The sequence below is a fragment of the Limulus polyphemus genome, unplaced genomic scaffold (assembly GCF_000517525.1).
Source record: "Limulus polyphemus unplaced genomic scaffold, Limulus_polyphemus-2.1.2 Scaffold996, whole genome shotgun sequence".
Classification (NCBI taxonomy): Eukaryota; Metazoa; Arthropoda; class Merostomata; order Xiphosura; family Limulidae; genus Limulus; species Limulus polyphemus.
In genome coordinates, this window is record NW_013666606.1 from 282475 (window position 1) to 307461 (window position 24987).

General features: G+C 31.5%; 1 protein-coding gene across 3 annotated transcripts in view; it reads right to left on the bottom strand.

Annotated features, from left to right (window-relative positions):
* The window catches only part of LOC106461605 (b(0,+)-type amino acid transporter 1-like), a 52873-nt gene extending 29247 nt beyond the window's left edge, over positions 1-23626 (bottom strand). Inside the window, exons 1-7 of one of the 3 annotated variants that reach the window (XM_022388609.1) lie at positions 23492-23626; positions 18737-18823; positions 8328-8501; positions 6732-6833; positions 6397-6639; positions 1663-1788; positions 737-836 (exon numbers count right to left, since the gene is read on the bottom strand). In XM_022388609.1, coding sequence (XP_022244317.1) covers positions 737-836; positions 1663-1788; positions 6397-6639; positions 6732-6833; positions 8328-8501; positions 18737-18770 — 779 coding nt within the window. In that variant the 5' untranslated portion in view covers positions 18771-18823; positions 23492-23626. The remainder of the gene's footprint in view (positions 1-736; positions 837-1662; positions 1789-6396; positions 6640-6731; positions 6834-8327; positions 8502-18736; positions 18824-23491) is intronic. The other 2 variants (XM_013921446.2, XM_022388610.1) reach the window with 2 other exon arrangements.
* Positions 23627-24987: the final 1361 nt, after the last annotated feature.

Consider the following 24987-nt stretch of genomic DNA (forward strand, 5'->3'; position numbering starts at 1 on the left):
ATCTTCAATTCTGATTACAGCTTCAACACTTTCACTATCACGTGTGTAGTAAATTCTCACTGCTAGGTTTGTTTGTTTTTTTATTAGATAAACGCACACAAACAAACAAACAAAGACGTTTGATATTTTATTATTTATCTGAACTTGGTAACTTTGATCGAGAATACACTTTCTCCATGGAAACACAAATAAACACCCATGGCAGTGCCTAGAGGGAGAACGTATGTACCACTGGCTGTGCCCTAGAAGAACACATGTGCTCATGGCAGTGCCTAGAGGGAGAACGTATGTACCACTGGCTGTGCCCTAGAAGAACACATGTGCTCATGGCAGTGCCTAGAGGGAGAACGTATGTACCACTGGCTGTGCCCTAGAAGAACACAATGTGCTCATGGCAGTGCCTAGAGGGAGAACGTATGTACCACTTGCTGTGCCCTAGAAGAACACATGTGCTCGTGGCAGTGCTTAGAGGGAGAACGTATGTACCACTGGCTGTGCCATAGAAGAACACATGTGCCTATGGCAGTAAAAGAATAAAAACATTAGATCGGACTAATAAATATTGCGTAAATTCGTAAAAATATATATAATTAATATTTTTTTACTGAATAAATCTATTCTTGGGAATACGCCAAAGTGGAAAGTAAACTCTTGGAATCGGTTATTTAAACATATAAAAAACAAGGAATGGGAAGTGCCACTAGCATCAGAATAAGACTTCACATAAGTAACTAACCAGCCATCGTAAGCCCACAATCCGCTGTAAAACGCAGTAGCTATATCAGAAAACGAGCTTGAGGTTCCTTCAAAGCCTTTATTAAAATGCTGGATATGTCCTGAAATTGAAAGATTATCTCAGTTTGCTTTTAAAAAAGAATTTTAAAGCATGTATAAAATAATAACTTATTGGAAAAGTTAAGGCACACTCTTAGCATGATCTTTATTATTACATAGATTCGAAGTTTTTATTAATTAAAAAAAACTATTCCTAATGTTCTCGTAGAGTCATCATTTGGCTTCACCGCACTTGGTTGTCATCTCATTAAATACTGACCCAACGTTTGTCATTAGGCTTATCTATGGAATCTGACATTCTACAGACAGGCAAATATTGTGCGTTTATCATTTTCGACCCCTTTTTAGAAGAAATAACTTAATATTTATATATTCAATGGATAAACAAGATAATTAGAAAACGAAAAACTTATTACAGTGATATCGGTAGAAATATTCACACGACATCTTTTGTCAAAATATACGCGGTGTTTGTAAAGGAAACAACTAAGGTAAGTACGAAAAGTACAGAGTAACAAAAGTTCGTGGTTTCGAAACGGAAGAAACCAGAAAAGTTGAAACGGAAAATAGGTGGCTATAAAAAAATAAGATTTTTAATTTCCTAGTTACATAAAAGAAGTATTTGACTACAACGGCAGGTAGATAACAAAGTACAAAGATTAGATGCAAATTTCTTATATTTTGCGTTGAAGCGGAGAAAATGAGTGATTGTTTATAATCAATATTAACTTTCGATCAGAACAAGCTACCTACTTAGAACGAAACTAAAATTCACCCTGGTAATGAAAATAACTTATTTAAATATTATTTTCTTACTTTCTCACTTATAAGTATTAGAATACATCGTTTCAAGTCTTGTTTTCCTACCTTGAGATAGTTTAACGGCTCCTCCAACGACAATAATGGCCACAGCTGAAAGTTTAGCTACTGTGCAAATGTTTTGGATTTGGGTAGCCAACTGAACACTGAAGCAGTTGATAAATGTTATAATGCCTAAAAAATATGAAAATATTAAACATTGTAAATCATGGTGTGAAATGAACGTGATGATACCTAGTTGATAAAGAAAATATCAACACACGATATTTTATATTGGTGCAATAAAAGAACGTGATGATATATAGTGGATAAAGAAAACATCAACACGATATTTTATATTGGGTGCAATAAAAGAACGTGATGATATATAGTGGATAAAGAAAATATCAACACGATATTTTATATTGGGTGCAATAAAAGAACGAGATGATATATAGTGGATAAAGAAAATATCAACACGATATTTTATATTGGGTGCAATAAAAGAACGTGATGATATATAGTGGATAAAGAAAACATCAACACGATATTTTATATTGGGTGCAATAAAAGAACGTGATGATATATAGTGGATAAAGAAAATATCAACACACGGTACTTCATATTGGGTGCAATGAAAAACGTCGTAATTTCTCTTCGTATTTATGAGTCAGAGCGCCCACTCAACTAAAACGTAATTAAGAAAAATAATTTTAATTTTCCAGTAATTTTGTACACTGTAAATTGGTGTGCTTTTACAATGTATAATGCTTATTTGGTTTAATTTTTATTAAATATTTGTAACATGTTTAAACTAATACATCAAGTTTCTCAACTATAAACAACATGAATATGAAATTTTATTTGATGGATTAGATTTATTTCTCCCAGCCAAATTAATATTTTTCAGTTAGCTTTGTTCTTTCAACTGTGAATACATTTGTAACACCCACAAAGTTCTTGAAAATTTTGAAAAAAGGCTATTGCCTTAAGCAAGTACTTCCTTGAATAACACTATTCTCATATTTAACGCTTTGAAGTGAACGATCAGTGTTCCGTGTGGAAGTTGGTTATACGTTTAAATTTTTTTTAATTTGGTATGGTCAACAGTAACGAATCAGCATTAAAACAAAGTTAAAAATACTCCCTCAAAACTTACAAGCCAGATGTTTTGTTTCTGATCTTTTTTACTGCTGATAATGTTTTTAATTTTATGGCAGTTGAAAAGCGAGAAGTATTATTCTATGAAAAGATATCGGGTGAGGATCTCCAAGTTTTACGTAAGTGAAGAAAGTATTTGCTAAGTTACAAAGACAGATTCCATCTTTCTTTTTTTAAAGGATTACAAACTTAACATTATTCGACTTTTTATAAACCTCAGCCTGACAATAATTTACTGAAAAACGATACGCACTATCGTAAAACTCCATGTAATTTCTTAACCGAAATTTCAAAGAAACAGAACTTACAGAAACGTTTAATGAAAGAATATTATACTTTTTTACGAGATTTTACTTGTGATTTTCAGTTACGTGAATTTTGCACATTTGTTTTATTAAGAGCAACCATAGTAAAGAGCTGAAGAAATACAGTCTTAACCACTATTAAAAATACAGACATTAATATATAATAGAGGAGCAAATGTGTTTAGATACATCTGACAAAAATATTACTTATCCGTTTGGTTGAACATTAACAGAGATAGAGAAAAATATTAAGGTGTGGTGGGTGGGTAAGGTTAGCTTTAGCCCCGAGTAAGAATGAATTTCATGATTACCTCAGTTCAATTATTAAAACAACTTAAGAACTGAAATCTATTCTACAAGTTGTGAAACTTTTAGTAGTTTAAGAACTCATAAGCAGCATTGACCTTAGAAGTATGCATTCATATAAGTTTGGAAGAAAACCTTTTAGCAGGAGCAAGGAAAAGATATATAAATATGATAATTTCCAATCCTTAATGAGATTTATTACTAAACCATATAAAATTAAAGTTGTTTTGATTCCAGTTAGAAGACACTATATTGAAAAAGTTACAGATTGTCAGTGACACTGTAAAGTTCTCTAGCTTGATCAAAGATTATACAATCACAAAAGAAAATTAGATAATTAATAGATTTGGAAAAACGAAATACCATTAATAACAGGGCCTATAACAATATTATACTAGTGGGATCTCATGCAGGTCTTTTCTAAGGCTTAAAGATACTCAAACCTGGTTGTCCTAATTGACCTATATAGTGTCTAATATAGGTTGTTTCTACTATAATGTAGCTAAATGTTCAAATTATTTTATTTAATACAGTTCACTTGTAACATTTACACCCTACAACATAGTATTGAATTCTCAAATAAAGTAGTTAATATGAGGTTTGATAAGTAATTATAGCTGTGGACGCCCGCAGAAGGGGCAAGAGGGGGGCATCTGCCAACTTACGTTTCACAAAAAATTGCTCGTATTATGATGTAAACTTGACATCGCAGTTAAACTAAAAAGTTTTAGTAATTTATGTTAAATTGTAAGTTTGTGTTTAAATACACAATACATTCTTCCAGTCTGTTGACTTACATTGTAAAAGCTGATCTCCTACATGCATGGTTTCCCCCCTCCCCGAAATTATTTCTGTGGGCGCCCATGTTTATAGCTAGTCTATATATTAAGTCTTTATTCACGAACTTTATTTCTTATCATGGCTAATGTGTTAAGGTGTTTTCAAGAACAAAAATTGGTAAATTACTTTGCTTCTAAGTTTAAACCACGTGTGTATAACTGTCACGTGTATGCTACATTTGTGATTTTTAAAAACGAAGACTAGATGAACTTTGTCGACTATATGAATGGTCAACATAATAACATAAGCTTCAACAATGAATAGCAACAGGTCTATTTTACCTTTTATGGACACCATTGTTTACAATAAGCTTGGAAAGTTGGATATTACAGCATATCACAAACCAACATAAATGGACTTTATTCACAATTAAATAGCTATATACCACACTATTATAAAGAATTATGATATACCGTATTTACATTATTTGCGTCAGTTTTGAAAATATATTGTTTTCGATATACTTTTTTTTTCAGGGGTGATTGTGAAAATGACTAAACAATTTACGTCTTAGCAATTAAATTCTGATGTCTCAAAACTGCCAATGCGCTTAATTCTACTGTATACTGGTGTTCACCACAGTCAAATCAGACTGAAATTAAACGTCGTTACAAGGTGGTTATCCACAAATCGAGTTAAAACGTGTGTTTAAAAAAACAAAACTAATCACTTAAGGATAAACATTTTTTCTTCCTTAACAACCCTGTTTAATTTATGAATACTATTGCTCAACATTTGAGGTCGCTTATATCGGTTCCACAACAAAAAACTAGAGGAACGTATAAAAGAACAAAGTGGTCCAAAGTCTAAAAACAATTCAAGTAATTTTCAACATACGCTAACTAATTAGGATGTGTTGTGGGCTGAAAGCAAACGCAGAAAATGAGACATTGTTAAAAATAAAGGAGACTTCTGATTTGGCACAACAAGCCAGCTTTGAATAACATCAAAATGCTGCAGAACCTTTATTAGTAGTTTAAGGCATTTTTAAATACCTAGGCTTAGCAAGTATAGTAAGTTAGACATGCAACGACGGCAAGTTATTTAGATAACCCAAATCCTTCTTCTACTGAATATATTGTCAGTTATTGTATTCAAACGGCACACATAAAATACAAGAACTTGTGCTACAACACCTACTATCTGTATAGATAACGGTAACGCCATTTTGAATGGTGAGGTCACTGGTCACGAATAAATATTTTAGCATTCTCACTATGCTTGTATGATGTATACCTAACTGCTTCAATCGGAAGAATAAACGTTTTAATGAATATCAAAAAAAGTTCAAATCGATTTTATATATCTAAAATTCAACTTTCTGGTAAACAATACAAAAATTAAAAGGAAACGAAGTATTTTATTCTTTTTACAAAACAGTTTGACAAAAATTCGAAATATTTAAGCTCAAAATATATACATATACTAAACACTATTTAGAAATTTTAACCAAGTTCCATACAATTCTGGTGCACATTTTCATTTGAATAACGTAAAAGACCAGTGGGCATTTTTTGTACCTCATGGTCCAGAAAGGTAGAAGCGGATTAAGGCGATTGATACTGGGGCTAAAAAAGGCTCGTTATGAGGTTTAGTTGTTTTTAACTTAGTTTTTAGTCGCGATCGTTATAGACCCGGTAGAAAAATTTTGCTCCAGGCCTGACTAACCCTTTATTCGCCCCTGGAGAAATGGATATAATGTGAAAAACAACAGACAAGTAAAGGGGCAGAACAAAACTAAATGAAGAAATATACAAGATAAGTTGTACTATAAAGAATAATTACGATAAATAAAATAAATTGTGTTTGATGTAAAAAATAAAAAGTGGTAACTTTTATGCATATGAAGAAATTAAAGTGTATTAGTGGCTGTATTTAAAAAATAACAAATATGTTAAACTTGTGTATGCGAGAGAGACTTAATATAAATACACTAGCCAATGGAATGAAAAAAAAATCAATAAAATTATGAGAGATTGTTGGTTGCAGGAAAACTAAAATAAATGAGTATACTAAAAGTGAAAAATGTAATACGTGTTACAGAGAAGTTAGATGTGATAAAATAGTATGGCAGAGAAATCAAAATACAAAGTACATTTCACAAGTCGTCGAACACATAGAAACCAGTTTACACCAAATAACTCATGGGAAATTATAAAATTATATCTTACAGTAGAAAGCTCTGTCTTACCTATAGCTAATATGGTTACAAGCTTTACCAGTAGAGGATCAGGAGAGCATCCAACAGAAAGTGGGCCTACAACATACTCGCCAAAGCTGAGACAAATAATAGCAAGCATAGAAGGCTTCAATACGAATACTGAAACCCACGAAAAGAGATAAGCTGGGATGGGGCCGAAGGCTTCTAATAGGTAGGAATACTCCGCTCCAGATTTTGTTATCATTGTCCCTAATTCGGCATAGCATAAAGCCCCTGGAATAATAAACAATTAGCGCATCTTTCGCTTGCATGATAATATAACTTAGTTCAAAGATTTATATTAATTACAGACTAGAAATATTTACCTAAAAGTGATAACAACCCACAACCAGTCCATACAAGCAAACTCATTCCTACCGATCCCGATCTTTGTAGAACACCTTTCGGAGAGACGAATATTCCGGAACCTATAAAATAATTACCAGATTCAACACTAGGGTTTACAGTTAGTAGTGTACTTCAATACATTAAAGTAAGAAAATATTTCAAATAGTGGAAAATAAGCTTGGATAAGTCAAATAAATCTCAGTAAACACGTTTTGATCATTAAATCCGATTAAGTCTTGGATAAGTTGTGTATTTAAGGTTTAAAAATAAATTAAGTTTCTTGTAAATAAGCAAATTGGAATTTTATCATAATTAACGTAAAATAATATAGCGATAAGAACTGCGCTGACTACATATTTAAAACCGATGAGAAAAATCCTCGTGGTAAAAGCAATTTACATTCTGGTAAGTTCGCCATGTCTACCAAAGCAGTACACGTACAAGGTATATTACCAAATAACACCCATAAAGACTGATTATACTGCGGAAGCTAAATCAATTTCCAAGTATGCCACATACACGCAAGAGTACGTATTTATGGCTATAATTGATAAAACAAACAGTTGAGCATATGTGCCAATAAACCGAAGTCATACAAACTTCCTACACGAGCCAGCGACATTTCCGGTTACACCATATTTGTGCCATATAACCATACAAAGAAAAAAGAATCTTAATTGGTTGATTGTGTAATTTTGTTTACTTGAAGCTTGAAAAAATTTAGTGTTTCTCGACCATGATATTGCTTTAATTAAAAAATAAATAAAAATGATTAATTTGGAACTGTTTCTATGAATATAGCATATTGCAAAAACGAGCAAAGATTTTCAGCCAGAAGTTGCGTGGTAACGTAATTTAATTTATTTTAAAAATGTAAAAATTTCTCGATAAAAATAGTTAACCAAGAATTTTCAATGATCAAAAGAACTACAGATTTATCAAAAGCAATAAAAAAATTATTTCACGTCAAGAAGAAATAACTAATTACCGCATACACTAAGCCAAGTAAGTTGCCTGTCGTTGTTTCCATAACAGAATAATTTTTTTCATAATTATTTTGAATAAAAAAAACATTATATTTACGTTATTTTATCCATTACGATTTTATGAACACTGAAATATTTAGTTGCTTTTAACTGTGCGAAATTCAGAAATAAACAACTGTCAAACAATAATATCGATTAATATTTCCTGGAGTGTCATCAAAAAGTCTAAATCCAAATAATTAAAAAAAAAGTTGTATGTAAAATCTATTTACAAATTCTTCACTACTGTTAGCTATTCTGTATCTAAGCATAAATAGTAATTACAACAAGCAAGATATTTTGAAGTCATAAATGAATATATTTACAAAGAATTAAAATTTTAGGACTATTATCGAAGTATACATTTTCTTTTTATTAATATTGTTTCTCATAATTCACCCCTTGTGGTTTAACAAGCTTTGACGAAGATACAAACAAACCTACCAAATGTTTTAGCTCAAGAATAAAGATTTGTCATAAATAGAGCCACGATTATTTTTTTTTTTTTAATGTGAACACAATGATGTGCAAAAATATTTAAACAGTTACCAATCATTGTTCCAACAATAAGAGACGCTCCACTCATCAAGCCTATTCGCCGCTTAAGACCAATACTGCCCTCTGGTGTTTGACGTTGATTATTAGAAGAGACCATTGGATTAAAAGAGGCGTCACTAGCAGAATGTAATGTTGAAAGGGCGTTTCCGTTGAGGGAGTGAGATACTGTCAAAATATACCATCTTTTACTATTTTGATTAAAATATTTCGTTATATGTTTTCTAATTTTGTAAAAAACTAAATAAAGCATTTTGATAATGTTACCAAAGCGAAATCTTTTTAAATATGATGAAATATAATGTTTATTTGTTGTATTCTGTTTATTACCCTAGGCATATTCATACAAATATTTCTAAATAGCCTCCATAAATATTTCCTCAAAATGACTTATTCAAATGGTTCAGTGAGTAGTTCATGCAACTAGTCCGTTGGAGAGTGGTACTTACACATTGGAAACTAAGGAAATAAAACAACCATAAGGGTAAAGTTACTTTCCTCAAGTAAGATGTATAACAATACTTATGTTCATGTTTCACTATTGCATATTCTGGCAAACAATTATTTGAATAGAGCTTTTCATTGGTAGTGTCATTTATATGGACGTATTATCCAAACTACGAAGCTAAGTTGAAGTCATATTCCAAGTCTTTAATATAACAATTATTTTTAATTACTACTTTTCAAAGATTTTTTTTTTTTTTGTATTTCACAAACTTCTCGGGAGGTAGAGGTTGATAGATGAAACAGTATAAGAACCACTTCTTTAAGCTTACTTTTAACTTTGATCAAGTGTATGCAATAACATGTTTTACAGGAATATACTGCCATGCTCAACTCTTTATATTGAAAAATAGCTTTTTGTTTTTATATCATCATCATCTCTGTTTTTAACATTAGTTGCTTCACGGCGTTTTTTTTTTACAGACTTCATTATGCATAAAAAGTTCGCAAGAAAAAATGGTCCGTGACTGTTCTGATCCATTCCTTACAGAGTAAATCATCTGGCAGTGAGCAAGTAAAATTCATTATGGAGGACCCAACCAGTTTTAAGCCTTAATATCAAAATGGTCAAAACCCGAAATAAAAAAAAAAAAACACTTAGTGACTGCGAAAACTATTTCACCTAAACAAATGAAAAAAATACTTTAATCAAAAATAGTGCTGCATTTTACAGAAACAATTCAGAAGTTGCGAATTTATACTTATGCATTACGAGATTTTTTCTAATACTATGATTATTAAAAGTTTTTTTTTCATAACGAAATATTGTTTTACACTGTTATACAGTACATACATGTACCCCAGAGCATTGGATCTAAACTAAGATCTACCAATCAAATAAACAACTTAGTTTTAACTTCACCCTTAGCAACAGAAATTAAAGCAGCACTCTCATGTTTGGCGTGATTAATGGGATGACGATTGTTGAGATCTATGGTTACAATGTACACAGACCAGACACTGCAAAAATTATATAAAAATTAATGTTTACGATCGATACGAGTATCTCGCGAAATAAGTCCAAACAGTAAATCACTTGGCATTTTTTAAAAAAAGATGTAACATTTTCTTGTATATTTAGCGATTAGAATTTATCAAAGGAAAACTGATTAATTTCATTGAAATTCTATGGAAATGTGCCCTACATCCTAAGATATTTCATCTTTAATAGCGGAAAATTTGAACTCCCTTTTGACATTATATCTTTATTGGCAGAAAGCTTCAGTTTGCTTTTCATAACGTTTTATTATTATTTTTTTTTCCTGTTTACCATTACTTTCCTCTACTTAGTGCTGAATGTATGTTACTAAAATTTTGTTTTACTGGTGTGTGTTTTTTCTACTTATCTATTAATATTCAAGTTGTTAAACCAATTATGTTCGAAAATAATTCCACACAGCTGTTTATTAAGGAAATGACATTGTATAAGGTTGATATATAAGGAATGAAATAATTACTTTAAACATTTTACAGAATTAGGAGTATTCCCAAGTAGGTGGACCGGGTGTGTCTTGATGGTCAGCGTGTACGGTCTGCGAATCCAAGGATTTGTCAGTTTACGTCCCGTTATCTCAAAATCGCGCTGGTACTTTTGGTGAAGTGGATGAGCTACAAGAGTGACGGTAAAATCTCACTATTCGGGCAGGTATGAGTAGCCAAAGAATTGGCGGTAGATGTTGCTGCCTTCCTTTTAGTCTATCAGCTGAAAATGAGCGGCGGCTAAGTGCAGATAATCTAAGGTCATCACACGTCCCGATTTCGTCGCAACAGTCCCGTTTTTGAGTAGCTTTTCCCAGTATCCCGAGAACTTTTCTCGGGGCGCATAAATCGGCCCGATTTTATGATAAAGACATCAAACCGTCAGTCACATCAAATCACGAATGTAATAGGTCTGTTTGACTTGCTCATTGTTATAACACGGACACTCCTATCGCTAAACTCTCTCGAAAGTTCCGTCTGTGATTGGTAGGAAAACCCAGGTCTGGACAGGTCTGAATGTAGAGCAATTAAGGCAGTGCTCGTGTTCAAAACACACTTTACACAGTCATGTAAGGAATTTTATGACTAGGGAAGAAAGAATTTCTACCTTCCATTCATTCTTCACAAAAATATGTCGAAGAAGTTTGAAAGTAATGCTAAAACCTAAAAGTAGTATGCTTGAAAATGTAACGGATTCTTAAATAAATCCAGGTATGAAGTAGCCTATTTTAAGATGAATTGAATAAAGTGCATAAATAAACATTTCTTGAATGTATAATTTAATTATTTTTGCTCATTTGTTTTGTGTCTATCACCAAAAAAAAAGTAGTTGAAATGATTTCAAAAACAATGCCAATGTTAATATATTTGGAAATTTTGTGGAACAGTTCAATAAATTTGAAGCAAATTAAATAAACGATGAGTTATTTCAAAGTTGTAATAACCATTTCAAAATTAGAGGCAAGGGCTAGCCTGTCTTAGTTTTTTGGCTTGGAAATCTGGTCACCATAAGATAATTGATCCTTCGTACAGCTTTGGACGAAGCTTTTTAAACAAATATTTCGCAATCGGTTGTGATAATTCTTCCACAGAAAGAAATTATACATTTTTTATATAGAGAGCGTATTGTGTCAACATATTTTTGAAAGTGGGAGTGACAAAATATCAACCCTCTTAAGGTTGTGTGCAGTTTTATTATTATACGAAACGACGTGACCTGTGGTTTCTGCATGTGAAAGGATAGCCGAGTGACTGGGTCTGAGTAATGGATGGCCGGCCTTACTGGATTAGTTTTTAAGTGGTTTTGTTTCTGTGACCTAACACTCACCACACATGAACTTTATATAAGAGCAATGAACGTAGGATTACCAGTATTCGATCTTTATATAATGAAGTAAATTATAAAAGGTGAAGGGTAGGTTTAAAATTAGTCTGAGCTGAACATGAGAGTATCTATATCAAGGAAGAGAACTGTTTATAACTTACATGGGAAAAAATGAGAACGCTATCAATGTTTCAGTTGTCAAGTTGAAGCAACGTAAAGAAGTTTATGTTACAACCAGACAAAAGTTTACATTCAATTACCTCTGAACCTACATTAGAACATTTTAAAATGACCAATTAAACGCCAAAATTTCCAATAAGCTACTTTTTACAACAACATATACCAATAAATATTCCCATATCTAATACAACTAAATCTCCAGGATATTACAAAAATGCGATAATCAATTACATAAAAGAAGTGATAACAAATCACTTTGTATTCAAATCATTGAAAATGGTGATAAAGAACGTACCAAGAAACAAGTAATTAATCACAAGTAAAATCTTCAACAAAAATAGTTCCTGGGGACCGGTAGGTTACGGTCCCTTTTTTTACACTGCAGCAAATAAAATATTTATTAATTTAAAAAAGGAACGAGTATTAAGCATTTAGCCTTAGAGATTAATTAAACCAATTCCTGTTGCTTGCGGTGATTTAACAGGAAAATTCACACATGCGTAGTAGTGGCTGTGATTTTTGGAACCTTTGAAGATCCAAGAAATATCCTTCGAAAGACAAAGAATTTTTTAAAATAATTATTCTAAATCTACTGAATGTTACACAATGTATTTCTACATCTGTAGTACTGATTTCATGTAAAACAAGGTTTCTGGCATTGCTGAAAACTGTTTCAATAAGTCAATTCCCAGCAGCACTCGCTTCAATAAATTTTGGGGTGCGAAGCACTAAGCCTCTAACAATATATGCATACATATACACAGCCGTTTGTATACATAAAACATAAAAATCTTAAAACGCTATATTCAGTGCTCTTCAGAGAATACATCAAGGCACACTGTAGTGTGTCGTGCGGTCAAAACAACCTGCAGGACACACAGTGTTGTTAACAGGAGTGATAGTTCAGAGATTTTCCACTTTCTGTAGCTTGGACTTCGATAATACAAACTGTCACACATTTTCAGTGGATGTGATCTACTGGACCCTTACTTCACATACCAAATTTCAAGGTAATCTATTAAGAAATACACGAGATATAAAATCTCCAATTTTAATTGAAGTTCTTCCTATTTTTTTCTTCGCATCAAAAGTACGAAAACTTTATTTGATAGAAAAACATAGTTAACTTTCATGGATTTTTTCTTTCAAATTCTGTACGCTGATAAATCTTACAACCGACAATTAGGTGTCAAATTTGGTCTAAATATTTCGTGTTTCGTCTCATTAAATGTTTGAAAACGGTATTGCAGCGTTAGATTTGGGTAAATTTTATTCGCCATCTTGTAAGCTTTGGTTATACCTAAAAAGATAGATTAATAGCAACAAGTCTATATTTTGTTAATTTCAAAATTGCATCGCCTTCTCTAAGCTACACAGAATGTATTTTAAACATTATCATTAAATTAATCCTCAAACCTATAAACTCCTCAAATATCAATCTTTATCCATTCTACTAATTTCAGTAACACTATTATTATTTGTACATTAACTACATACGTATTTCAGTTAATTACTCCCGAATTGTCAACATCTTATTTAACACCAACAACGATATAATTATGAAGGACACATTACACTATTGGAAGTTTGCCAAATGTCCCTAGACCTTTCTTTCCCCACCAGAGCGGAATGAGAGCCGAGTGCCTGTTCCGTTTTAGTCACGAATGAACATTTGAGCTTTACACATTTTTACTTTTACAACTAATGCTAACTCTCTCTCTTTATTAATACACGCATGTATACACAAGTATTGTTTAAGAGTGGGAAATATAGTAAATGTAAAAAAAAAAAAACATTACTGTGCACAGCGTTACTATTAACAGGTTCGTAAAGCATTATTTGCCAGTTCAAGAATAAACATTTTTTATTGTAGTGCAAAATGAACATTAGCTATGAAAATGAACACACGATCAATAATGGTAACTGGTTCTGATACTTCAAACTTCACAAACATGTAGACGAGAAACATCACATTCTCGAGTAGTTCCAGATGGAAACTACACTAAACCCTCAAACTTAAAGCTGTCTTTGCGAGGTACCAATAAACAAAAAGTCATAATGAAGTTTCATAATAATCTCCCCCTTATTTTTATTATTGATATAATTCAGCTAGTGACGAAGTTAATATTACATCATCTTATGAAATAGGTATATGTATTAACTGACAATTTTGTAATTGAAATAAGTACTTAGAACAGCTACTTGATCAAGTGATCCAAACACTACACTTACTTACACAAGTCGTAAATATGACCCAATGAATATAATACCCAAGGTCCCCGATAGATTTACTCAAACCCAATGTGTGTAAATCAATGCAATGTATGGTGTTCAACTTAATTACAGCAAATGTATTTGTATAATGATTTAAAAAACAATAATGGTTGTCAAAATTCGAGCCACTTCTTTTCTTTATCTAGGATAAACTATATTCCAGAGAGTTTCGACGATTAAACGACGTTATATTCAAATTATTAGCCGTTTTTATGCGTTTTAATATTTCCCACTTTTGATTCTCTAAACTGGTTAACTACTCTACAATTATTTTAAAATTACTGTGTTCGACCTGTTCTACTTCGTGTTATGTAGTGGCATATCAAATTATAAATATACAAGTTATTTCTATGAACCATTGTTAAAATAATGCAATTTTTGGTGTAAAATATTAGTTGAATGGCTTTGTATTTATGTTATTAATTCCCGCCGACCTGTGACATTGTCGTGATAGTTTCTGGCATAGTTAGACACCACATTTTCTAGTTGTTTTTTTTTTTAACTTAAACTTTTAATATCAAAGTCCTCTTAAATGTCGGTTTTAAAAGCGAACCTCCAAAATATTTTTTTCTTAGGTTTCGTTTTAAAGCTTTCAGAGAATTTGTTTACGTTCTTCATAGTTTCTGTACAGTTATTCATTAAGTTTAGTGTTAACTGTTGTTAGCAAGACATGTTATACAATACATGTTAAACTTCGTGTTATGTAGTGGAAGAGATAGAACTTCAGTTTGATTCGGGAACTGTTGTGCAAACTAATGTAAGTTGTAATTTTTGAATAAACTAATAATATTTGTAAATAAGGCGACTTTGCGCCCTTAACAAGAAGACCTCCGTAAAAGCCTCGTCATTAACATGTTATTCCAAATAATATATTTGACGCAGATCAGATTTAAGATCATACTCTACCATAGATCGTTCTTTTTGTTAAATGTTATATTTATAGTTATATTGTTTAAGACAAGCAACTAGGCAGTTTTAAAATAAAAGTGTTTCCCACCTTGGCGCTCGTCCTTTTCAAATTCATAATTATAGCGATAGTCACTAACCTACATCAGTAACTGTACTTTAATGTAGTGTAATTTTCAGTTTATTTGGTTCTTGGTTCACAATAACCATATACACTAATTCTGGCCTAAGTCAATCAAAATGTTTTACAATATGTCGCAAATAAACGAACACAAACTAATTATTAGTTGAAGTAGCATTTCCGCAAACTGCTTAACCTAATAACAAGTTCTTCGGATCACAAAAATTAGAAGACAAATTATGGAAATACAAATCTATGTTGTTAGCATATATTGCTCGATTATATAGTTAACTGGGAAAACTCAGCTGTTTTATTTCATAGAGGGCGTAGAGAATTTACTATGCTGAGTTAATAAATGTAAGCCTAAAGTTACTATTAATTATACTCCGGATAATTAATGTGCACGTCTATGTAATTTGATTGTAAAAGTTTATTTCCGATGTTTTGAGTTATTTTTAGTGTTCATTTGGGCAAAATGTAATCGCACAATTTGTTAATTTTGAAATATGCTTAAGCATTTAAGCTACAAGTACAAAACTGGTACGTAAAAATACACAAACTTGCTAAACGTTCGAAACATTTTTAATCTGTCCGATATTTGTTTTTCGTACTAACCTACGATATTGGGCTTTAGTTGTTTTTTTTTATTCTTAGCGTTAGTTTTCCTTCTGCCGTAATCCTTAATTTTCATGTTAACGCCTTGACTTGCTGGCAGATGACATTGAAGTAGAAGCGTGAAAGGTCTGGAAATGGATAAATATTTGTTAAGACGCTTGGTGAGCGATTAGACTGGAAGGATAGCTTACACATCGTTGTAACTTACTGAAGAAAAAGAAATGGCAGAGCGGTCGGAATATGTAGGGAAGTTTTCCTTTTAAAACCGCTACTGATTTTCTACAGAAAAGTCCGTAGGAAGTGTTTCATGCTAAGTTTCAGAATTTAAAAATTCTTTAGTTAGGATTGTTCGTAACACTGATTGTTGAAAGTTATATTTAAAATAAATGATTAGCAACATAAAGAAAATAAGATTTCTCGTTAGTCGCAATAACAGCAATATACAGGTTAGTTCTTGTCTGTTTCAAACATTGAGATTCTTGTACACTCGCGAAAGAAGAGATAATCCTTTGTTTTCTGAGAAGAATATACAAATAAACAGCCAATATCGCCTTTTTAAGACTCTTGTATGGTATGGTTCTATAATGTTTCCTCTCTTTCGGCTAAAATGATCGTTAACTAATCACTCTTTAAAGATTTGGACATAGCCAGAAATTTCTGCATGCACATTATGTGGCATGTAAGCTACTCAATGATAAAACAATGGGGTCCATTTAACAAACCTTTATATTGTGAATAGTTAAGACTACTTTTTTTTTGTGGTATCGTGCATTCTATTTTTTGCATCATTATTTCATTTGCAGTTCAAAAAGGTGTGCAGTCTTATAGAAATATATTTGTACTTCCCTGACTGCTAAAAACCTTCAAGTTTCAGGGGGCTTCGTCCCCTGGAACTTGCCGGGGCCTTCTGATAGTTACCAGACCCTTGGTCTAAATTTACTGCACCTTTTCCTTACAAGTTCTCATGGTATATGGTTCATTAAATGTTAAACTTGCAATTTTGTAGTTAACATATGAAACACCTCACATTACTAGCAAAGTAACTTTGTAGCAAGTTTATTTTAAAATATAAAAAATTAATTAATTTGTAAGGTTAATTTTAACAACTTTACTAAAAACTCTTAAGAAAACGTGATTTATAGGGTAGTTTTACAGTGAAAAGAAACTATCATCCCCATGAAGAACTAACCATGTTACACAAAATGTATTGATTTTTCTTATCACAGAATTCTTATTATATATAACTCAGGATAACCACATCTTGGCAAAATGCCAAGCATCGTTGGAATGTTACCAAGACTTTCGCTAAAAGTAAATTTCCTTATAATCTGTAGTTCGTTTCTTCTTCTTTCAATAGATCAGACATAAGCTAATAATTGATATTTTATTGATGTTTCTTTAGAAGAGTGGGATTTCATATAAAAGAAGGTTTTCACCCTAAAAGTTGACTTATCAAGAAGTCAACAATTGTTTCCTAAGTTCCTTCAGTGTTTGCTTTTTATGGAACGACCGCATCGTGCGCCATAAGATTTGGCTTTACGACTTTCCATTATAGATTTTATCATTCAACCCTGTTACTTAAAGCTTTACAGAATCCCCGAAACTGAATCTGAATTCTCTTCACTGTGAAACAAATAGCACCTAAATACAAAAAAATTCGATGTTTTGGATACGAGTTTGGAATATAATTATTAATATTTCAGTATATTCAGTTAAAAGCTATCACACTTTTCCGGATTTTCCTTTACCTCAATGATACGAACAGTCCAGTACATCTAAGATTAACGCTGTTCACCCCAGTCAGTAGAATACACAATATCTCTGGTCTAATACCATCCGATCTTTGTAATTCTAAACTAATCGTTATGAAACAATTATTTTTGATTCATGTAGAAACGCATGGGATTAATCAACTTTTCAATTGAGAAAGTTTAACAGCTATGTTTGCGCTTAATTGTCTTTAATATGAATAATAAAAACTAGGTAGAGTTCATATAAATTCTAGTTTATTGCACGATTAATTTGTTTATTTGTTTTACAAAAATACCTAGTGAAAAGAAGCGCATGGTTTCATGTTGTAATACTCGAATACAACATAACATGAAGCGTTCATATTAATTTACAGTCCATCTCCACGTTTGTCTGCTAAATTTCTTTTGTATGAATTTATCGAATACAATTTACATTTTCAAAAGTTAACAATGTCAGTAAACACGTTATATATATATATATACATGTTTCCGGGGAAATAATTCCGATTTCTTAAATTCTATTTATGGTATTTATGTGGCTGAATCATGATGAATGTGGTTGGAACACAGAAAGTTATTGTCATTGGTTCTGAAGGTACGCGCTTGATGATAAACTGTGTTGACTTTGTATTAGTGAATAGAGTAAAACCGTTTTATTAGAAAAACTTTCTTTTATCACTACTTTGCTGCTACATCCTACACGGTAAATCTACGGTTTTGGTACTACGCTTTTTTTAATATTTTTTTTACACAACTTTATCAAACACCTTTATGTAGAATATAAATCAGAGTCATGCTGTGTGACAGTAGAAAGAAGATAACGAACACAGCAAAGCCCATAAATAGTTAATTATTGTTTTGAGGTTTAGTACGAATTCACAGAATGGGCACACATTGGATCCACGATTGTTTCTATATATGGGAGAAATCTGATTACAAACGAATGCTTATTGTATGTTACTATTAATTTTGTATTAATAGTATTAAACACTGTAGATTAAAATTTATATGCAGGATATTACAGGATATTTTATGATTGTACAAGTGTACCGTAGATTAAGTTATTTCTCGTGTATTTTGTGTCACGATAAGATATCTATATAAAAACCCTTTACAACACTGATCGTTCTTTATTCCTCTTTGTATACACCTTTAACCCTGTATTTAAACTCACGAATAAATGCTATATAATTCTAATCCGACTGAGACACGTGTAAACTTCAACTGTACTTTAAAATCCTCCTCCTACCTTCAGTTAAATAACCAGTTCCTGCAGCGGCCATGGTGATTGGTCAAAATACAATCGCATTTAAAGCTTGATTTCTTCTATAAAAACCTAGGATAGAATAACGAAAATTCGCAACTCTGAAAATAGGATTTCAGCAGCAACTATGCACAAAAACTGGCAAACTAGTGCTTAAAATATTCGAAAACTCACAAACTTACGCGACAAACAAATCAGCCATGGTGCGCTTAAACTCAATGTAATTTTTATACGAAATACACTTAATTGTAATTATAACAAAAACATTCTTAAATAAAATACGCTATACATTAGAATTTCAAAATGAAGATAAAAACGTTTAAATATTTATAGCTAGGTTCTAATACTACAAAATATACCATCCGAAGACAGGACATTTTCCAAGATTCAATTTTTGAATCGCATATAATCTACTCCGTTTCTCTTTGGGAACTAACTTCTCATAACTGAAAAAATCGATAGCAAAAGAAAGTTTACAATTTTTTCAAACAAATACTTAAATAAATAAATTAAATAACTTCTAATTTACCTCTTAGTTTGTGTTGGAATATCCTTCGCTTAGTTAGTAAAGCGTCCTAGTTAATGTACTGACGTTGAATTGCCAGTATAAAAGATTCAAATATCTAATAATTACATCCACTCAAGGATGATTGTTACCCATTGTTTTATTACAGTATTTAGTTATTAAGATCTTCCCCAATATATCCAACAATATTTATGGAAAAACCTTAATGCCCATTCATTACCGTATTTAAAAACTGATATTAATTCATTTGAAACTAATTTGTTCGTATTCCATTTACCATGTTCTCAATTAACAGTATTAGCATACTACATAAAACCTCTTCACTTACTTATTCTGGAATAATTTAGATTATTATTATTTACATAAGCACTGGAAAACAGGAGAAGCCGTGTAACACTCAACTTATTGGTGAATGTAACCAGTTTCTTTTATTTTATTTCTGTCTTGACCTAATAATTGATTACCCCACAAATACGAAAGTAAGTTAGCCAACAAATACGCCAGTTTTCCACTCAAAGCAACAAACTATTATTTTAAACAGCGCTATAAAGAATAGTTTAGATTCTGAAATTAAGGAACTTTTAGGGTTCTCGAGCTACAACGTTAACTGCACAAAATTAGATTAATAACTCTCATGATAAACATCTACATCTGCAAAAGAAAAAGATGTAAATTTGCGTCTTTATAAAACTGTTCCGTGTTTATTAAATCGTTCTTTTAAATTTTCGATACATAAGCACTAAGAAACAGATCTTAAACATTTTATTATTGTTGTTCATTCTATTCTAATACGGTAGGCGTATTTTCAGTGTCTTTGAAACAAATTTATAAAATCCAAGCCAGTTAAAAGTTAAGAATAACTATATTACCAAACATTATTTTATTTCTGCGATAGAATAGTGTAATAATTTTACATGCGAGTTATTATAGCGATTATTAATCTACTGTCTCAAAACTAATCTTCAAAATGCATGTCTTGTACACCAGATGTTAGGTCTGTTTTCAGATGTACTCTAGAAGTAATACACACTTAATTTTTTATTTAAATTCATATATCCTACATTACACATTACTCAATGTCGTGCTGAATGAAGATTCATGTTGTTCACTTTACAAAAGTAAGACATTTATTGTCCGAGATAATCTTAAAATTGTGTAGTTTGCCTAAGTGTATTTTCTTGTCATATTAAACAAAGATGTGTTTTAGTTAACGTTAACAATGTATGTTTTTTTTTAATTTCCATTTTTAAATGGTAACATACGAAGTATATTAAACTCATATTACTAACAAAATATTTGTAATAAGTTTCTCATAACAATCTGAAAATAAAGTAACGTACAAAAGTATATTAAATCTGAATCATCCTTTCACAACGAAAAGAAAGAAACAACAAATCTTGCATATAAGCTAATATTATACTCTATAAGATTTCCCACATAAAGTCCCACAAAACGTTATTTGACGAATTATTATTATCGGTATTGTGCGGCAATCAAAGACTGTATACTTTAAAAACACTTATGATTTACGATTTAGTATTCCATATTAGAAAAATACATTGTGCTGGTTTGCTTTCTTAGCATACTAGAATGTAAAAAGGAAAAGTTATTCTACAGACGACATGCTACCAGCGCTAAGTAACTGTATTCACGCAAGACGTATGTAATTTTCAATTAATTTTGTGATAAAATCCACAGGGGTATAAATGTAAATAATTTCGTGAACAATGCCATGTTTTATAAATTAATCGCAACGCATGTATTTCTCTAATTTATAATTAAATGTTCTTTAAACTAGAACCTTCTTGGGATATTTGTTGCGTGCTCTATCACAAACGTTTTTAAAACAAGGAAGACAATAAAAAAAGACAGACAATAGCAATGTGAATCGCTCTCAGTTTAGTTTTTAAAATATTTTTTTTAGCTTCACGTCGCTTTCTTTCATTTTAACCGTCCAATAAAGCATTAATTATAACATATTCACATGAAAGCTTCTGTTGAATTTATTAAAAATGAATTTGTAGATAATATGGTAGTTATATTAAAAACTTAAGAAATATGATAATTAATGTATTAATCAATTCACCTCTTGTAACTGGGTTATACAGGTTTCGGGGAATTCCATCTCATCTGTAATCCTGGACAAAGGCAAGACTTTCTTTATAGTGGAACTGTATATATTTTAAAGGTAGTTTTTTAACTTTCAATTTTATGTCCATCACAGTGAACCTATACGGTATAGGTTTCTAAGAATATGTAGGATTGATGCTGCTAGTTTATTCTTCTAAATCATTTTATAATGATCACCTTAAGTCTTAACTACATCCAATAAAAGATATACATAAAAAAAAAATACTAATTTACATGTATAATCTAAGACAACTAATTTATAGCATAATAAAAACACTTTCTGGGTAGTACTTTTCTAGCATGTTCTTGTTCCCTAAACAGCACTTAGTTGCAAGTTTTTAAATACTGATTGGTACATCTCGAATCTCTTAACCTTCAAAAACTAAGCTGAACCTGATCACGAAATGAAAGAACTCAATCTTATATTATTGGTTTGGCACATATCAATGTTTTCCTACAGTTTGTGTCAGTGCCTATTTAATAAAACATTGGAAAAAAAACATTCAGATCAGCATGTGCAAGTGTTTGCACTGGCTTATTTTTAAAAACTCTTTATTTGTACGCCTAACATGTTTCTAATCAACATTAAAAGAACGACAATATCTTTGGAAAAAATATGCTGTTCATCTCAAAATATTGGTTCTCAATACTAGTCTGATCTTAAGAAATAGAAACATTAGCCGTGTTTCCCAGAAATTCACTGTTTAAATAAGCTCAGATAAAAATCATTTCAAGAGTTTCTTTAAAGCCATAGTTATGGTTAAATGGATACCAATATTCAATTTGTTACTTCGAGTTAGTAAGTCCACATACTTTACTTATAATAATATTTAGAAAGGCTAAAAATTAAAGAATACAATAGATCATAAGAAAGGACAGCGTGAATCTTATGCAGCGTATGTAAACCTTAGATGAAAAATAATTAAATGTAAATTACGAGAGAGAAGAGAAAAAAAATCGCAGCCACAATACAAACATCTAACACCGGGGCACAAACCGTAAGGTGGGTCATTATGTAATGTACCCTGCTTTTTGTGGTACCGGCGAAAGTAAGACTCCAAGCTTGTATGTGTGTGTGTGTGTGTGTGTGTGTGTGTATATATCAGTCATACTTTTCGTCCGATAATTATAGGATTACGATATCAAATGTGCCTTTAGTGTTCAACTGATTCCATTAAATTAAATTCAGTTTTCAGTACAATTATTCAATGTAGACTTTCGATTGAAATTGGTAAGTTAAATATTTTCACACCTTAAGTTGAATAAGTAGCCCGTAGGTTGTTCAAGTTTTAGGAACTTGCAAAATTACAGTAGAAGGTGTTTGGGCTAGCTTTTGTTTGTTTTAGAATGTTCATGAAAAGATACACGATAGGTTATCTGCACATATGAATCCCTATTTTTGATCTGACAGACCGTCAACTCTTTGACTCGTCTTGTCTAACCAAGTAGGGGGTTTCAACGGTCTCTCTTACATCACGTCAACAAGGTAAACCAGGAATTCACGAGTTCACGCCCGACCATTTGGACTAACAAGTGTGTAGAGTTATAATAAAATGGTTAAGATATTATATCTAAAGCTAACAGTATCGAATATCTCAACATATCATTTAGGTGCTTTGAAATTTAACAGTGCATCTTCAACAACATCTACAACAGCTTAGTGAGAGCAATAAACCGTATTTTAACTTACAGATACCAAACTGTGTTAACTTAAAGTTAAAGTAAAACAAATAAACAAACTTGGGAACAAAGAAATATTGTACACAATCACAGTAGCATCTTTCATGCCCATATTTCATTCTACATTTTATCCCAATGACTAGTATTAGCTCCTCATCCAGAAAAGTAAAATAAAACTTATTTTTTTGCGGTATAATGTTTCTACTGTACTTTATCTATTTTATTAATGAAACTTATCATATACTGTAGTTCCCCACTTTTTTTTCATAGTACACACTTCGATATTGTATAGTATTGCTAACAAAGATAAATAACCAATGTATGCCACATTTATAACAATAGATTAAAATGTTCGGAACAGGTTTTCAAAATATTAAAATAGAAATACATTAAACAGTACTTACGTCAAAGCTCGCCTACTTTTTAAAATGTTATCACTTATAATACTCTTGTTTGATCTTTGTAAGATTAAATCACATGGACGTTCGTTGGGCCCAAGTAACTACACAAACAAAACTTACATCAAGGAACAAACCCTACAACACGCACGGCTACTTTGCCGGAAAGATAACGTAACGATAATTTACTGTCCCAATCACGTGACTCGCTCACTATCTGCGCAACTTGACGCAATGATTTTTATTCAATGGAGCATGACTGCCCAACTTTGTTGGAAGAGGGTGTAGTTAAGTCGATCTAGCTTAGTTGTTAATAATAATGCATGAACACCACCTGAAAATTTTAGGGTGCACGTGTCCCTTCTACCCTATGTATTAGGCGCTTCGAACATTTAACATAAGACATAATTCATGAAAGGAGGGGAGGAATATTGAAGAAATTTGTAAATTATGTTTCAATGGTTTATAAAATGTTTTTCGTTAAGCATCTGAAACTAATTTGAGTTTTGAAAATAAAATTATACGACATATAAACTTCACAATAATAGTTAGTTAATTCATTATTTATAGAATTGAGGAAAAGCAAGGCAACTGTACGTTTCACAAATACCTCATTTATTACGACCAAGCCAACTTGAGCTTCTCCCAACTTGTCTTTAATTGAATGTCAAGGTCACTTCTGGTTATTTGTTTAAACATATATATAATGTTACAAAACATTTCAGTCTGTACTTAACATGTGTATTTTAAACTTGTGTTCTAAATTAGAGACATTTTATATATAAACAATGATACTTGAAACCGTCGGTACTTAATAAAACTCCATAATTACAGAATTGAGTAAAACAAGACAATTGTATGTTTCATAAATACACCATTTATTACGATCGTGGTTTCGCCAGTAAAGGTACTCATAAATTTTACTAAGGGCTAGTTTAGAAATTCAAGAGATAAAGAATTTAACTTTAAAAAAAAACGCGCGGGCATGTGTGCTTTTGGAGAAAATTTCACGAAGGAGTTTCAATTCTTTGCTATATTTCATGTAGGAATAAAATGTTATTATTATAAAGCTATACAGGAATTTCGTTATCTTTGTAAGAAATTTGAAATTAGAGGTCTAGAAAAATAAAATTAAACATTTCCATACTTGGTATAAGTCTTTATACTTCTTATATAATATATTGCAGTAACAGTAATAACACATTTACGTGTCTAATTTCTACAAGGGTCACGAAATTATCAAATTTTAATAAATTATAATTCACAGTACTGTTGGGATTAACTACTCAACTCATCGGTATATGTAAGGGCTTTTACCGCAAAAATCGTATTTCAGTATATGCCGTGGGCAGAGCACTTGTAGCCCATTGTGTAGCTCTGCACTTAACAACAAACTAAAAACTTTATAAACTCTTGTGGCGTCATCTATTGAATGGTACGAAGTATATGGTCTATTATCTGCATCAAATACATGTAAATTACATTTTCTCAATATATTTGTA